Source organism: Rhinopithecus roxellana, chromosome 4, assembly GCF_007565055.1.
Source record: "Rhinopithecus roxellana isolate Shanxi Qingling chromosome 4, ASM756505v1, whole genome shotgun sequence".
NCBI classification, from domain to species: domain Eukaryota; kingdom Metazoa; phylum Chordata; class Mammalia; order Primates; family Cercopithecidae; genus Rhinopithecus; species Rhinopithecus roxellana.
The window spans coordinates 78,035,818-78,052,487 of NC_044552.1; the positions used below are offsets into that span (position 1 = coordinate 78,035,818).

The 16,670-nt window shown below is 38.8% G+C and overlaps 1 protein-coding gene across 2 annotated transcripts in view; it reads right to left on the reverse strand.

The window, feature by feature from the left end:
* The window catches only part of LIN28B (lin-28 homolog B), a 140,716-nt gene that overhangs the window by 52,578 nt on the left and 71,468 nt on the right, over positions 1 to 16,670 (reverse strand). For both annotated transcript variants that reach the window (XM_010352513.2, XM_010352514.2), the window contains one exon: positions 939 to 1,123. In XM_010352513.2, the coding sequence (XP_010350815.1) occupies positions 939 to 1,123 (185 nt within the window). The remainder of the gene's footprint in view (positions 1 to 938; positions 1,124 to 16,670) is intronic.

The following is a 16,670-nucleotide window of genomic DNA, read 5'->3' on the forward strand; positions in this document are numbered from 1 at the left end:
GATCACGAGGTCAGGAGATCAAGACCATCCTGGCTAACATGGTGAAACCCTGTCTCTACTAAAAATACAAAAAAAAAAAAACCAGCCGGGCGAGGTGGCGGGCGCCTGTAGTCTCAGCTACTCGGGAGGCTGAGGCAGGAGAATCGCAAAAACCCAGGAGGCGGAGCCTGCAGTGAGCCGAGAACGCGCCACTGCACTCTAGCCTAGGTGACAGAGTGAGACTCTGTCTCAAAAAATTAAAAAAAAAATAAAAAAAAAGATATAATCAGACAACTTTTCAAAAATGTACATCTGAGTTCCCACAGTGGTATTATTGATCAATTCAAAATACAAGAGGTAGCTTAAATATCCATTAATATATTATTATTTATATTTTGGTACATTCATATAGTAAAATTTATGAAGTGATAACAATTGACATGAAATATTCTATAATATACTATTAGGTGAAAAAAATCAAGTTTCAAAATATGATATATATTATAATCCCTACCTCTAATTAGGATTTCAAGTGATTTTTTCCTCTTTATGGTTTTTTTACATTACTTGGACTTTCTATATGTGAGCTGTCTTCTAAAAACAGACAAAACAATAGGTACATTTTCATTTGAAAAAAGCGGTGAGGTGTTGGCAAATTCTGGGTGTAAAAAGGGACACCTCTGTCTACTGGGAACTTCAACTCCTCAACTGTTGTCTCAGAACAGTCTGGTGGAAAAGGTGGTCAAGGGACTATTCAGTGCTTAATGCTGAAGGCTCAGTTCAGTAATTCTGTAGATAATTCAAATCGCAAGATAATCTATATTTCTGATATTTAATATATTCTACATGATGGTGGTTTCCTTTGGCTAGACAATATAAAATGCAGTAAGATAAAAACATTTTCAGAAATCCTTTCCAAATACAATAAACTGATAAATTAACAAAGTAAAAATGATTACCTATCTCCCTTTGGTTTTCTTTTCTGTAGTGTCTTCCCTTTGGGTCTTCTTTCACTTCCTAAACAGGGGATCCCACCAGGTCCTGTTACCCGTATTGATTCAAGGCCTTTGGAAGATTTTTTAAATGTGAATTCCACTGGTTCTCCTTCTTTTAGGCTTCTAAATCCTTCCATGAATAGTTTGCTCTGTAAAGAGCAGAAGAGGGTAGGGGAGAGAAAGAGAGATCAACATTATTATTGCTTTATAAATTATCTCTATAATTTTAACAAAGAAAGATACTCTGTTATACATTACAAAAATATAAAGTCTTAAGTTCAGTGAAACACATACCATTTTAAAATTTCTTTTTGCAATACTGGCAGTGGGAGAAAAAAATTTTTAAGGCAATTTGGCAATACTTAGAAAAATTTAAATGTGCATATTCTTTGTCCCAGCAATTCCACAATTAATAATTCTACTACAGACATACACAAAGGCTCAAAAAGACACCACAACACTGACTGGTAAAAAATTACATCTATCTGAATGTCTATCAATGGGAAACTGATTAAATAATTAATATAATAGCACCACATAACATTATTAAGCCATTAAGAGAAGTTTTATTAGTTCTACACGTTCTAATGTAGAAAGATAAGCATGTAATACTGTTGAGTTAAAAAAAAAAAAGAGTTAAAGAACTGTGTCTACCATAATGCTATCTATGTAAAATTTTAATTTTGTTTATTTATTTTTGATATGGGACTCACTATGTTGCCCAAGCTGGTCTTGAACTTCTGAGATTTTCTAGCCTCAGCCTTCTGAGTAACTGAGGTAACAGGAACATGCAGAGTCCAGCTAAAGTTTTTAAAAGATGTATGTTTATTATATAGAGACGTGGTCTGTTTAAACAACAGACACTAAAGAGTCGTTTTCTCCAGTCCTATTCTAGAAAGCTAGAAAAGTTTTCTGGTATATACATTACTGCATTGTTTGAGCTTTTTATAATTTGAAAGGAAACCAGATTTCATATTTGAAAGATAGCTGATTTTTTGTAAAAATAACAATGTTCACCAATTACAAAATTGTTAACGTTGGTTTCAAATATTATTTGGCTCTTTCAATCCTCTTTTCATCAAAGTCAATGTGCCAATTCAAAATACACTAAAAATAATTCAATTAGTAGTTTTATTTTTTCAAATCCCTCTGTGTACATTTTACAGGAATAATTGAGAATATCATGTAGTTTTTAAAGACTCTTCTGAATTGCTGGGGCAACAGAAATAAAACGTATGATGGGAGAAATCCTTAGTTCAAGTCCAGTTCTTTAAATAAACTGCTATATTGCTTTGAATAAGCCATTTGCTATCTTTTCTGTTTATTTGTAAATTCAAAAGATTTGAGTTCTGAGTAACAACAAGACCATGAGAAAAAGGTTTTGTGGTCAAGTAAGTTTGTAAAACACTGTATGTTGTTTCTCTGTGAGAGACTCATGTTAGCACATTAAAGTCTCAGAAATGTTCTCACCTCCCCAACTCCCACGAAACTAAGAATCTTGTTTAACTCAGCAGTTTCCTGACCTAATTGATCCCAGAGCCCCTTCTTTAAGTACAGATGATGAACATACTTAGAAAAATACTGAACCAGAAAATCTTCACTTCTCCAAGTTCATGACTCTAAAGGCAACTAAATAATTACATGGAACCAAATTATTACATAGAACAAATAAAAATAAAACTTAAAAAAATTCATTGCAAAACGAGACCATTCATTGTGAAAGCAAGACAGCCCATGAAAACAGGGTTATTAACCTGCTTCTAGTGCAGGTCACCTGACAGAGTGAAATCCTTCATGTGGAAGTCTGCAATTTGGCAGCACCTTTTCTGCTCTCTGATGAAATGTTGGGGGAAAAAAAAATCACAACTGCCTACATTCTTTAAAATAACTAAGTATTATTATTAAAGCTATTTTAACATTTCTAAAGCATCTTCTCATTTTTTTCCTAAGCTTTCTCTTCACTAATTATAAATAGCTATTTTGCTTTCATTTCCTTTCTTCCTCTTCACTCAAGAAAGTACAGATTATTTCTCTTTTATGGATGAAATGGAGCACAGTTCAACTACTGAAATTACAAGAACAAAGAAACAGCATTTTTTATTAGAGCTATCATATGTTCATATGTTTTGTTTCGGTAACAAAAACTATCACTGGGCTAAGCGCGGTAGCTCACACCTGTAATCCCAGCACGTTGGGAGGCCGAGGCAGGCAGATTGCCTGAGGTCAGGAGTTTGAGACAAGCCTGGCCAACGTGGCGAAACCCTGTCTCTACTAAAAAATACAAAAAATTAGCTGGTCTTGGTGGCACCTGCCTATAATCCCAGCTACTTGGGATGCTGAGGCAGAAGAATCGGTTGAACCTGGGAGGTGGAGGTTGCAGCAAGCGAAGATCAACTTCATGTCACTGCACTCTAGCCTGGGCAACGGAGCAAGACCCTGTCTCAAAAAAAACCAACCAACCAACCAAACAAACAAAACTCTATCACTTATCTCCTCATAGCTCTTAGTGCACTTTCCCAGAAGTTGGTGCATAGTTCCTAGTGAACCCAATTAAGCTGGTATACTTTCTCTTAATTTAATTTTCCATTATTAAGGTTTTTGATAGGCATAAGTGAACTGCTTTTCCAAATCTAAAGTAAAATTCCAGCTCTTACAAATCAATAAATTCTAGCTGTTCTTCATGATATTCTGAAAGAATACTTTAAAAAGATCTGTCATATATGTCCCCCTCCCCAAATTAGTACAAAAGGCAATTTAGTTTCATAATACTTCACAAAAAAATATATATATATATACATATTCATAAGAAACTATAATGGCTTTGCAAGAAAAAGACAAGGATTCACAGAGAATATTCTGTCTTTGCTATTATACCAAAATAGCTGCTACATAGATGGGAAAGATTGTTGAAAGGTAAGGAATTAGTTCACTATATTTGTTCCCCCAAAAATCAACTTATCCCCTTAACTTGCCAATTTTTATTAAAGGTTTCTCCATTTTTCCAATTACACTGGTTCCAATGCTTACTTTTACCCAAACCATTTATGGAATCTTGTTTATTTTTGCTTCCTATCTCTCCTCTTTCATCTGCCCCATCTAATTCATTGGATTGCTATGACCCTACTTCAGGTCTTAACTATTGCTGGGATTCAGAAAACAATACAACAAAAAAGAAAACTTTAGAAGCTAAAGTTTTTCTCTGACCTTCTCCAGTCTTCCTGTTTCTCAGTCTCATCTCCCCGCAAGGCTAGTCATAGAAACTGGGGATTCCAGTTTCTATATCCCTCTTCCCCAACGTAGGGTATAGAAACCAGAACCCCCTTTCCCCAAAGCCGCCATAAAACCTAAAAATATTACTCTAATTCCATCCCCACCCTAACCTTTCTGTGCAAAAACTGACCTACCTTGTTTGACTCTAGGTCAATAAGACCTCCAATCAGAGAAGGTCCTGCTCATACCCAGAAGGCAGGAATGCATGCTCAGAGAGGCCAAGAAAAATCTAGATAGACAGACCTTGCTGGGCTTCCCTACTCAGTCTATTAGTATTAGATCATACATAATCTTTTTGTCCAATTATATTTCTTTACAGCTGTCCATACTTTGTTAGACACATGCCTAAAAATGTACAATTCCCTCTGTATTTTTGGATCCTCATTCTGAAGGCTCCTGTGTCACAATAAAACTATGATGAAATAAACTTGTAAGTCTTTTCTCCTATTAATCTGCCTCTTGTCAGTAATTTTTAGTGAATCTTCAGAAGGCAAAGGGAAAGTTTACACTATCTTCTACTAAGGTAAGTGTAATAGTTTCTTCAGTGGCATCTCAGCATCCAAACTGCTTGTTACTCTACATCATCTTCCATACCTGCACATTCTCTCTCAATAAATCTTAGCCTGTTAGTCCCTTGTCTCAAAAATCTACAATTCTGCTTAGGCTGTAGGTGAGATCCGTCATAATCTTACCTTACTTACATTTTCCACTTCCTTTCCCATTACTCTAAAACACAGTCCCTCCATTAGTAAAACTGGATAACATATTTCTCTGAATATTTTCTCATTTCAGTATTCTAGCTTATTCTGGTAGGGGATGTACTCTCCTAGTTATGGCTGTCTATTAAAATCTTGCTTGGTAAGACCTCAACAGCAAGGCAAAAATAGACAAAAAAGACTTAAACTAAAAAGTCTCCTTCTTCACAGCGAAAGGAATAATGAACAGAGTGAACAGACACCCTGTGGAATGGGAGAAAATATTTGCAAATTAGTTATCTGACAGGTGATTAATACCCAAAACATACAAGGAACTCAAACAACTTAACAAAAAATAGTGAGCAAAGAACATGAATAGACATTTTTCAAATAAGACATACAAAAGGCCAACAGGTGTAGGAAAAATACTCAACATCACATCACTAATCATCAGAAAACCACAATGAAATATCATCTTACCACAGTCAGAATGGCTATTATTAAAAAGATGTTAGCAAGGATGTGGGAAAAAGGGAACTCCTATATACTGTTAGTAGGAATGCAAATTAGTACAACCTTTATAGAAAACAGCATGAAGATTTACCAAAGAACTAAAAATGGAATTACTATTTGATTTAGCAATCCCACTACCGGGTATCGACCCAAAGGGAAAGAAATCAATATATCAAAGATAACCACACTTGTATGTTTTGTGCGGCACTATTCACAATAGCAGACATGGAATCAACCTAACTATCTATCAATGGATAAGTGGATAAAGAAAATGTGGTATATACATACACAATGTATATTATTCCACCGTGAAAAAGAACAAAATCGTGTCTTCTGCAGCGTTAATGGACTGGAGGTCGTTATCTTAAGTGAAAAAAGCCAGGCACAGAAAGTCAAATATCACATGCTCTCACTCATAAGTGGATGCTAAAAAATTTGTACACATGGATGTACAGAGTGCAACGATAGGCCAGGCACGGTGGCTCACGCCTGTAATCCCAGCACTTTGGGAGGCTGAGGTGGGTGGATCACGAGGTCAGGAAATCAAGACCATCCTGGCTAACACGGTGAAACCCCGTTTCTACTAAAAATACAAAAAAAAATTAGCCGGGCAGGGTGGCAGGCATCTGCAGTCCCAGCTACTCAGGAGGCTGAGGCAAGAGAACGGTGTGAACCCAGCAGGCAGAGCTTGCAGTGAGCCGAGATCGCGCCACTGCACACCAGCCTGGGCGACAGAGCAAGACTTCGTTTAAAAAAAAAAAGAGTGGAATGATAGACAATAGAGACTCAGAGGGGTGAGGGGTTGGGAGGGAGGCAGATGATGAGAATCCAATTTTTAAAATTCATTCTTGCACATATTTAAGAATTATATAAATATTGGTTTTCAGCCTGGGTGCAGTGGCTCATTCCTGTAATCCCAACACTTTGCGAGGCCGAGGCAGGTGGACTGCTTGAGCTCAGGAGTTCCAGGCCAGCCTGTGCAACGTAGCAAAACCCCATCTCTACAAAAAACACAAAAAATTAGCTGGGCATGGTGGCACACATTTGAGGTCCCAGCTACTAGGGAGGCTGCAGTGAGCTGAGGTTGCAATACTGCACTCCAGCCTGGGTGACAGAGACCCTAACTCGGGGTGGGGGGGAAAAATCCTTGCTACATTTGCTTTCTGCCTCCCAATCAACCATTTCAAAATTACTTTTAAAGAATATTAACAGGGGACAGGTGCAGTGGTTAATGCCTATAATCTCAACACTTTGGAAGGCTAAGGTGGGAGAATTGCTTGAACCGTGGTCAAGGTTGCAGCTCCCCATGATTACGACACTGCACTCCTGCTTGGGCAACAGAACAAAACCCATTCTCAAAAACACTTAAAAGAAAAAAAAAAAAAAAAAAAAAGAATAACATGAATAAGGAGTCAACTGAAAATAGTCCAAATGCTATCATTTATTTGCCAAGTATTTCTACCCAGGGCTCCAGATAGTAATGGGTTACTTCTCTCTCTTGACACAGGCTTTTTCTCTCCAACTAGATTGGGACGTGGCTACAGTTTAATAACTGATTCTCCTTAGAAATAAGAGTAATTTTTTTTCTGTAGGAGGCATAAACTGACTTCCAGTTCAAGACGGCATGCTGGACAACTGAGGTGCCTCACGTTACTGTTTAAAAGCCATCAAAATGACAAACTAGTAGAAAGAAATATTCACAATAAAGAAGGGAATGAGAGAGATGCATCAGCAGAAAACCAAATTCGATAAATTTCTAGAAGTTTGAGTGCTGACTGATAACTGAGTTGAAGGAGCCACACCCAAGAAAATTAACAAAAGGAGCTGCAGCAGAAGTAGGAACCAAGATTCCTAACAGAACACTGAGAAACTCTGCTTACACACATGTATGATGAAGGGCAAGAACGAGCAATGGGCTTGAAAACAGGGAGGTTAATGAGCAGTTTTGTAAGGACCAGATTCCCATTTCATCCTCACATACCTTTCCTACCTACACACGTGAAAACAGGCAAACATGGCCTTAAGGCAAATAACATGAGGCCCTTCTCTAAAGAGACTGAAGGAAATATCCAGGCAAGTGGTAAAATATTGGATCCTGTGCATACACCCCTATTCATTTTGACAATAAGACCACTGGTGTAAAAACTGGCTCTCTCTCCACTGGACCTTAAATCATTCCTATCCCTCTTTCATGTATCTGAAGGGTCAACCAAGAATCATAAAACATACAGCATAATTAAGAAAGACCAGATGGGAGTGGTGGCTCACGCCTGTAATCCCAGCATTTTGGGAGGCTGAGGCGGGTGGACTGCCTAAGGTCAGGAGTTCGAGACCAGCCTGGCCAACATAGTGAAACCTCGTCTCTACTAAAAATACAAAACAATTAGCTGGGTGTGGTGGCGGGCGCTTGTAATCCCAGCTACTAGGGAAGCTGAGGCAGGAGAATCACTTGAACACGTGAGGCAGAGGTTGCAGTGAGCCGAGATCGCACCACTGCACTCCAGCCTTAGTAAGAAGAGAAACGAGAAATACAGAGGATGAATCCAAAAAGACAAATATTTAACTTTAGCTTGATTTCCAGGGAAAGAGAATACATAAAAAAGAGAAAGAAAAATTATGAAATCAATAATAAAAAGTAGGGGTGTATACCATGTAGAAGCATTATAGAAGCTTTACACATGAGGTGTATTTTTGAGTGCATGGAGAGAGAGTAACATTCTAATGGAGACTGGAGACTGAAGACAGTAGTCCAAATTGAGCTAACGGTACCATAAACTTGTGCAGCAGGAATAGTTAATACAATGTTTGAGGATGGCAAGGAGAGTAGTTTAAGTGTATCACTGTGAAGGTAGAAACCAAAAATGAGGTTGAAAAATGCAAGCTAGAGTCATATCACGCAATTTTATTTTTTTTAAGAGGCAGGGTCTCACTCTTTGCCCAGGCTGTAGTGCAGTAGTGTAATCACAGTTCACTGTAGTCTTGACCTCCTGGACTCAATCAAGCAATCCTCCTGCCTCCGCCTCTCAAGTAGCTAGGACCACAAGTGCACCCTACCATGCTTGGCTACTTTGAAAATTTTTCTGTAGAGATGGAGTCTCACTGTGTTGCCAAGACCAGTTTCACTAGGCTGGTGTTGAACTCTGGCCTCAAGTAATCCTCCTGCCTCAGGCACCCAAAGTGTTGGGATTACAGGCATGAACTAGCATACTCAGCCACGGAAATTTTTGATTTACATTTTAAGCACTTTATTATGTCTAACACAAATATTTCTTTCTAAAATTATTTCTCTATTTTCAAATTTCAACTTATTTGAGATTTACGGGGTACATGTGTAGGTCTGTCACATGGGTATACTGCACGATGCTGAGGTTTGGGGTATGATTGATCCCATCACCCAGGTAATGAGCATAGTACCCAACAGTTTTTCAGCCCTGGCCCCCCTTCCTCCCCTCCTTTTCTAGTAGTCCCCAGTGTCTATTGTTGCCATATTTATGTCCATGAGAACCAATGTTTAGTTCCCACTTATAAGTGAGAACATGCAATATTTGGATTTCTGCTCCCTCATTAATTTGCTTAGAATAATGGCCTCCAGCTGCAAAAACTGAAAAAACACCCAGAGCCCCAGTTTCCTTGTCTGTAAACTAGGGATAATACACAAAATATCTCATAAGGTTATTATTGGATCCCAAATAAATGTACAATGCCTAGAACAATGCTCAGTACATTGACCAGGAGTTCAATAAGCACTTTAAACTATTTCTATAAGTATCCCGTCTGCTTCCCTATCTGCTGACACAGTGATGGAAGAGGTGGGAGAAGACAAACATGTATGGAGAATCTAGTCAGTAACAGGTACTGTGCTGAATGCTTTCACCTGCTATCTCATATGCTCAACCCACCCTTTCCCCTCACCCACACTTGGCAAATATCTGTACATTACTGTGTTTCAGTTTAAACATTACCTCATCATCAAAGCCTTTATGATATTCTTAAGCAAATACGGGTACTCCTTTTCCAGTGCTCCAATTATATATGGTATATATCACCATTATAACACACCATACTACATTATAATGTGTTTTCTTTTCCTTTCCTTTTTTTTTTTTTTTTTTTTTTTTTTTTTTTTTTTTTTTTTTTTGACACAGGGTCTTGCTCTGTCACTCAGACTGGAGTATAGCAGCACAATCTTGGCTCACTCCAACCTCCACCACTCAGGTTCAAGGGCTCCTCCCACTTCAGGCTCCTGAGTTGCTGGGACCACAGGTGTGTACCACCACAACCAGTTGGTTTTTTTTGTTTTTGTTTTTTTGATTTTCATCAAAAAAAAATCAAATGGGGTCTCACCAAGTTGCTCAGGCTGGTCTTGAACTACTGAGCTCAGGCGATCCACCCAACCTGGACTCACAAAGGGCTGGGATTATAGGCATGAGCCACCACACTCGGCTAATGTGTCTGTTTTCTTATAAAGCTACTAACTTCTTGAAAGGAAATATCATAATTTTTCATTTACATGTCTAAAACCATCCCTGAAACATAGCAGGTGTTCAGTATATATTTGAAGCAGAGAGGGAGAATCAGGATGGTGGGGAGCAAGGGAAAGAAGGAGGGAGGCAGAAAAAGTAGCTGTGACTTTTTCTCACTTAGATGAGGAAATCACGAGTCCCAAGGTCCTATCTTATGAGAGGCAGAACAAAGACTCAATGCCAGATCATTTGACATAAAAAGCCCTTGTCTATCATGATGCTTAATATAACATTCTCTGGAATATTTCAAATGTCCCTCAACAACATAATCACAATATTAAAGTTTAGAATCTTGAAACTACATGCCACAGGTAGACCACCCTACTCAACCCATGCTCACCTTTTATCCTTTAATTTTCTGAACTTTTAAAAATTTACTATAAAACTTCTTAGCTGACACAATGAATCATAAGAAATGAGTGCTTTTATGATAGAGTATTTTGTTTTATTGCTCCTCTTTGAAAATAAGAGGTATTAAATCGATGATGGCTAAAGAAACTTTTTAAATCCCTATCAAATCTATACTTTTATGGTATTAATGTTGCACTGTTGAAATAATACTATATTTCAAGTAGATCTTACAAAAATATCTCTGATTTTACATGGAGTGGCAGAACAGTATATCTACGTACACTATCTAATTTAAGGATGTATACTATAAGCCTAGAACACTGTTTTTCATTATACTCCCCATAATGAGCTTTGTTTCCTATTTTCCTCTCCATGTAGAATTATAATACCACAGATATACGGAATATTTACTTACGTACTGTAGCTCTGTGGAAGACTACAAACCACTACAGTATCTGGGATGGTACTGCCTCTACGAGAACCAATTTTCATTTCTCTGTTGTGATATCATGCTCTGAGAATGCATGTCCTCAACCACTTAAAAATGCAAAAATGTGTAACTGAAAAGCCAGTGGATAAATTAAAATGGAATTTTAAAAATATCATATTAACACAGCAGCAGAAAGACATAAAAAAGTTACCAAAGAAATGAGATAAACAGAAGAATATCAAAGTGGTAGATCTAAATCCAACCATATGAACAGTTTACATTAGGTGTTAAATGCAGAGATTTATCAAATTGATAAAAAGCAAGACCCGACTATTTGCTGTCTACATCTACAAAAGAGCCACTTTAACTATAAAGATATAAAAAAATTAAAAATCAGAGCATAGAAAAAGACAACCATGTAAACAATAAATAATAAGGCTACAGCTGTGTTATATTACTAAAAGCAGACTTAAAGAGTATTATCAAAAATAAAGAAGGACATTTCCTAAAGGAATTTTTAAAAACTCATTAAGAAGGCATAACAATTATTAATGTGTATGTGCCCAGTAACAGAGCTTTGAGATGCACAAATCAAGAATTGACAGAATTATAAAGAGAATGAGACAAATTCCAAGAATAGCTGGAGATTTTTTTATCAGCCACCCTCTACAGTTAACAGAACAACTGGCGTAAAAATTCATTTAAGACACATTAGCTATTAAAAAATATCAACAAGCAATTTAATCTATTTGAGATTCATTTGTTCTCTGATCAAAAGAGAAGTAAAACAGAAACCATCATGATAAATAAAAAGATAATTATAAATATTTGTAATTACACAGTATACTTTTAATTGATCTGATAATGCAAAAAAAAAAACACAGGAAATTTAAAAATTTTTAAACTGATAATAAAAAATACAACATTTGTGGGATGCAGCTAAAACCATTCATGAAGGAAAATTTAGATTTAAGTTTATTTGTTTATTTATAACAAGGCCAGGTACAGTGGCTCACATCTATAATCCAACACTCTGGGAAGCCCAGGCAGGAGGGCTGCTTGAGGCCAGGTGTTCATGACCGCCTGGGAAACTTAGTAAAACCCTATTTCTATAAAAAAAAATTTAAGGCTGGGCACAGTGGCTCACACCTGTAATTCCAGTGTTTGGGAAGCTGAGGTAGGCAGATCACCTGAGGTCAGGAGTTCAAGACAAACCTGGCCAACATGATGAAACCCCAATCTCTACTAAAAATACAAGAAAAAATTAGCCAGGCATGGTGGTGCATGCCTGTAATCTCAGCTATGCAGGAGGCTAAGGCAGGAGAATTGCTTGCACCCGGGAAACAGAGGTTACAGTGAGCTGAGATCGCGCCATTGCACTCCAGTCTGGGCAACAAGAGTGAAACTCTGTCTCAAAATATATATATATATTTTAAATTGGCTAGGCATAGTGGCACATGCCTGTATTCCCAGATAACCTGGGAGGATCACTTGAGCCTAAGAGGTTAAGGCTATAAGTGAGACGTGATTGTGCCATTGTATTCCAGCCTGGGCAACAGAGTGAGATCCTGTCTTAAAAAAACAAAATAAAATAGAGAGGTTTCAAAGAACATCACAGGGTTTCACATAAAGAAGCTACAGAAAGTGCAAAGGAAACCCAAAGTTTGTAGAAGAAAATAATGAACATAAATTAATAAAAGAGGGTAAAAAACAATAGAGCAAAGTAAAGACAGCTAAAAGTCAGTGTTTTCAACAAAATTGATAAACCCTTAGGTATAAAGACAAGAAAAAAATAAAGAACACAAATTATCAAAATCAGGAATCAAAGAGGGCCTTTCGCCACCAATCCCACAGACATTAAAAGGAGAGCAAAGAAATATTACAAATAAATGATTGCAATAAAATTGATAACTTAGATCATCTCTAGGAACAAAAGGTCACTTAAAAATAGATTAAGTTGTATAAATTCTTTTTTATTAAAGCTAACAAAATGTAAATTCTTTTTTTTTTTTGAGACAGGTTCTGACTGCCATGGCCCAGGCTGAAGTGCAGTGGTGTGACCCCACTCACTGCAGCCTCAACTTCCTGGTAATCCTCCCACCTCAGTCTCTCAAGTAGCTGGGACGATAGGCACAAGCCACCACACTGGGCTTATTTTTTGTAGACACAGGGTTTCGCCATGTTGTCCAGGTTGGTCTCGAACTCCTAGGCTCAAGCAATCCTCCCGCCTCAACCTCCCAAGGTGCTGGGATTATAGGTATATAGAGCCACTGCACTTGGCCAGAATGTAACTTGATTTTTAAAAGTGAGCAAAAGACTTGACTTGATATGCCTACTAAAAAAAGATACGTAAATAGAAAATAAGCACATTAGTAATCAACATCATTAGGCTTCAAAAAAAAAAAAAAAAGGGAATTAAAACCACAATGCAGCCGGGTGCAGTGGCTCATGCCTATAATCCCAGTAGTTTGGGAGGCGGAGGCGGGTGGATCACCTGAGGTCAGGAGTTTACGACCAGCCTGACCAACATGGAGAAACCCCGTCTCTACTAAAAATACAAAATTAGCCAGGCATGGTGGTGCACGCCTGTAATCCCAGCTACTCGGGAGGCTGAGGCAGGAGACAGGATAATCGAACCTGGGCAGCGGAGGTTGCAGTGAGCTGAGATCACGCCACTGCACCCCAGCCTAGGCAATAAGAGCGAAACTCTGTCTCAAAACAAACAAACAAACAACAACAAAAAAAAACCACCATGCAATACACAGTCACTAAAACGGCTTAAAAGTTGGTGAGGATGTGGAACAACTAAAATTCTATACATTGCTGGTAGGAATATAAAATGGTAGATCTACTTTGGAAAAAGTTCTGCAATCTCCTATAGAATTAAACACATACTCATCCTATGACCCCAGTTTCCACAGTTAGGCTTTTATGCAAGACAAATTAAAACACGTGTTCACACAAAGACTTGTGTGCAAATGTATATTAGGGGTTTATCCATAATAGCCCAAACCTGAAAACAGTGTAGATATCCTTCAATGATAGAATAAACAAATTTTGCTATGTACAATACTACTGAGCAATAAAAAGGAATGAATCATCGGGATATACATCATAATCGTTGTCAAAAACTGTGAAGGGTGTTTGGTTTTACCTCAAGTACAGGCTAGCAAATAAATTAGCCTGCCAAAATTTCACAGAAGGTGGTAGAATGTATGATACTACAAGGTCAGGTCAGAAACAAAGGATAGGCTTTTTTTTTGGAGATAGTCTTGCTCTGTCGCCCAAGCTGGAGTGCAATGGTGTGATCTCGGCTCACTGTAACCTCCACCTGCCGGGTTCAAGCGATTCTCCTCCCTCAGCCTCCTGAGTAGCTGGGATTACAGGCACCTGGCACCATGCCCAGCTAATTTTTTTATTTTTCAGTGGAGATGGGGTTTCACCATGTTGGTCAGGCTGGTCTCGAACTCCTGACCTCAGGTGATCCACCCGCCTCGGCCTCCCAAAGTGCTAGGATTACAGGTGTGAGCCACCGCACCTATCCCAAGGTCAGTTTATTTTATTTTTTGTTTGAGACGGAGTCTTGCTCCGTCACCCAGGCTAAAGTGCAATGGCACAATCTCGGCTCACTGCAATCTCTGCCTCCCGGGTTCAAGCAATTCTCCTGCCTTAGCCTCCAGAGTAGCTGGGATTAAAGGCACCTGCCACCACACCCAGCTAATTTTTGTATTTTTAGTACAGATGGGGTTTCACCATTTTGGCCAGGCTGGTCTCTCCTGACCTTGTGATCCACCTGCCTCGGCTTCCTAAAGTGCTAGGATTACAGACATGAGCCACCACGCCTGGCTGACAGTTTGTTTGTTTGTTTGTTTGTTTGTTTATTATTTATTTATTTATTTATGTATTTATTTATTTATTTATTTTTTGGAGATACGGAGTCTTGCTCCTTCACCCAGGCTGGAGTGCAATGGCACGATCTCAGCTAACTGCAACCTCCACCTCCCAGGTTCAAGTGATTCTCCTGCCTCAGCTTCCAGCTGGGATTACAGGCGCGTGCCACTGCAACCTCCACCTCCCAGGTTCAAGCAATTCTCCTGCCTCAGCTTCCAGCTGGGGTTACAGGCGCGTGCCACTGGGCCCGGCTAATTTTTGTATTTTTAGTAGAGATGGGGTTTCTCCATGTTGGCAAGGCTGGTTTTGAACTCCTGACCTAAGGTGATCCGCCTGCCTCGGCCTCCCAAAGGACAGTTTATTTTTAACAAGAGCAGTTGCTTCAATTCCCACAGGGTGATGTAAAGAAGGTCAGAGACAGAGAGTTGCATTAACAAGAGAGGAACATTGCCGGGCAGGCACAGTGGCTCACGCCTATACTAGCACTTTGGGAAGCTGAGGTAGGCAGATCGCTTGGGCCCAGGAATTCAACACCAACCTGGCAACATGGTGAAATCCCATCTCTACAAAAAATACAAAAATTACCTGGGCATTGTGACATGTCTGTAGTCCCGGCTACTCTAGAGGCTGAAGTGTGAGGATCACCAGAGCCTAGGGAGACAGAAGCTGCAGTGAGCCATGATCATGCCACTGCACTACAGCTTGGGCAATAGAGTGAGACTCTATCTTTAAAAAAAAAAAAAAAAAAAAAATGTGGCTGGGCGCAGTGGCTCATGCCTGTAATCCCAGCACTTTGGGAGGCCGAGGCAGGTGGATCACGAGGTCAGGAGATCGAGACCATCCTGGCTAACACGGTGAAACCACGTCTCTACCAAAAATACAAAAAATCAGCCGGGCGTGGTGGTGGGCGCCTGTAGTCTCAGCTACTCAGGAGGCTGAGGCAGGAGAATGGCATTAACCTGGGAGGCGGAGCTTGCAGTGAGCAGAGATCACGCCACTGTACTCCAGCCTGGGTGACAGAGCGAGACTCCGTCTCAAAAAAAAAAAAAAAAAAGCAAAGAAGGAGGAACACTGATGTTAGTTAGGGAACCTGAATTTTTTATAATGGGCAGTAAGCATACTGGCCCTTTATTTTGGAAGGAAACACAATCTCTGTGTTCCAAGGCTGTTAGCATATTATAAACATTTGGGAAAACATAGTCTGGAACAAAGGAAAGTCAGCCTCACTCACAAGAGATGCAGCAATCTGAGAGATGTAGGGAAAGTTATCTCCCAACAATAGGAAGTAAAAACAGCTTTACAAAAAAATGAGTACACTGTAATTCCATTTATTTGAAGTTCTAGAACAGACAATATTAACTTATAGTATGAAAAAAATGAAAATAATTGTTGCCTGTGGGTGGTATGTGAACTGACTAAAGAGGGACATGAAGGATCTTTCTGGAATGAGATAATGTTCCATGTCTTGAGATGGGTTTGAGTTACGAAAGGGTAGCCATGTGTCACAGTTATTGAATGGTGCACTTACAATTTCACTGTGTATCAATTTTACCTCAAAAAAGATAGTGAACTCTAGTTAATGATATGCATGCTGGAAAATTTAGAGATTATATTGATGTCTGCAGCTTCTTTTCAAATATAGCAAAAAGATAAACAGATGGATCCATAGAAGGATAATAGATGCAGAGTTATATAAAGTATACAAAAATGAGTATTGTGCTCCTTGTTAAAATTCTTTCAACCTATGTTTCAAAAATTTGTTTAAAAATATTAGAAAAAATATCTTTGATACAGATACTTTATGGGTGAGAGATATGTTGGTTTGCTTAAATTTAAAAATGAGAAAGTAGTAAGTTGACACTGAAACTGTTATCATTCTAACTTTTTTTTTTTTTTTTTTGAGTCAGCGTCTGGCTCTGTTGCCCAGGCTGGAGTGTAATAGCATAGTCTCAGCTCACTGCAACCTCCACCTCCCAGGCTCAAGTGATCCACCCACCACAGCCTCATGAGTAGCTGGGACTAC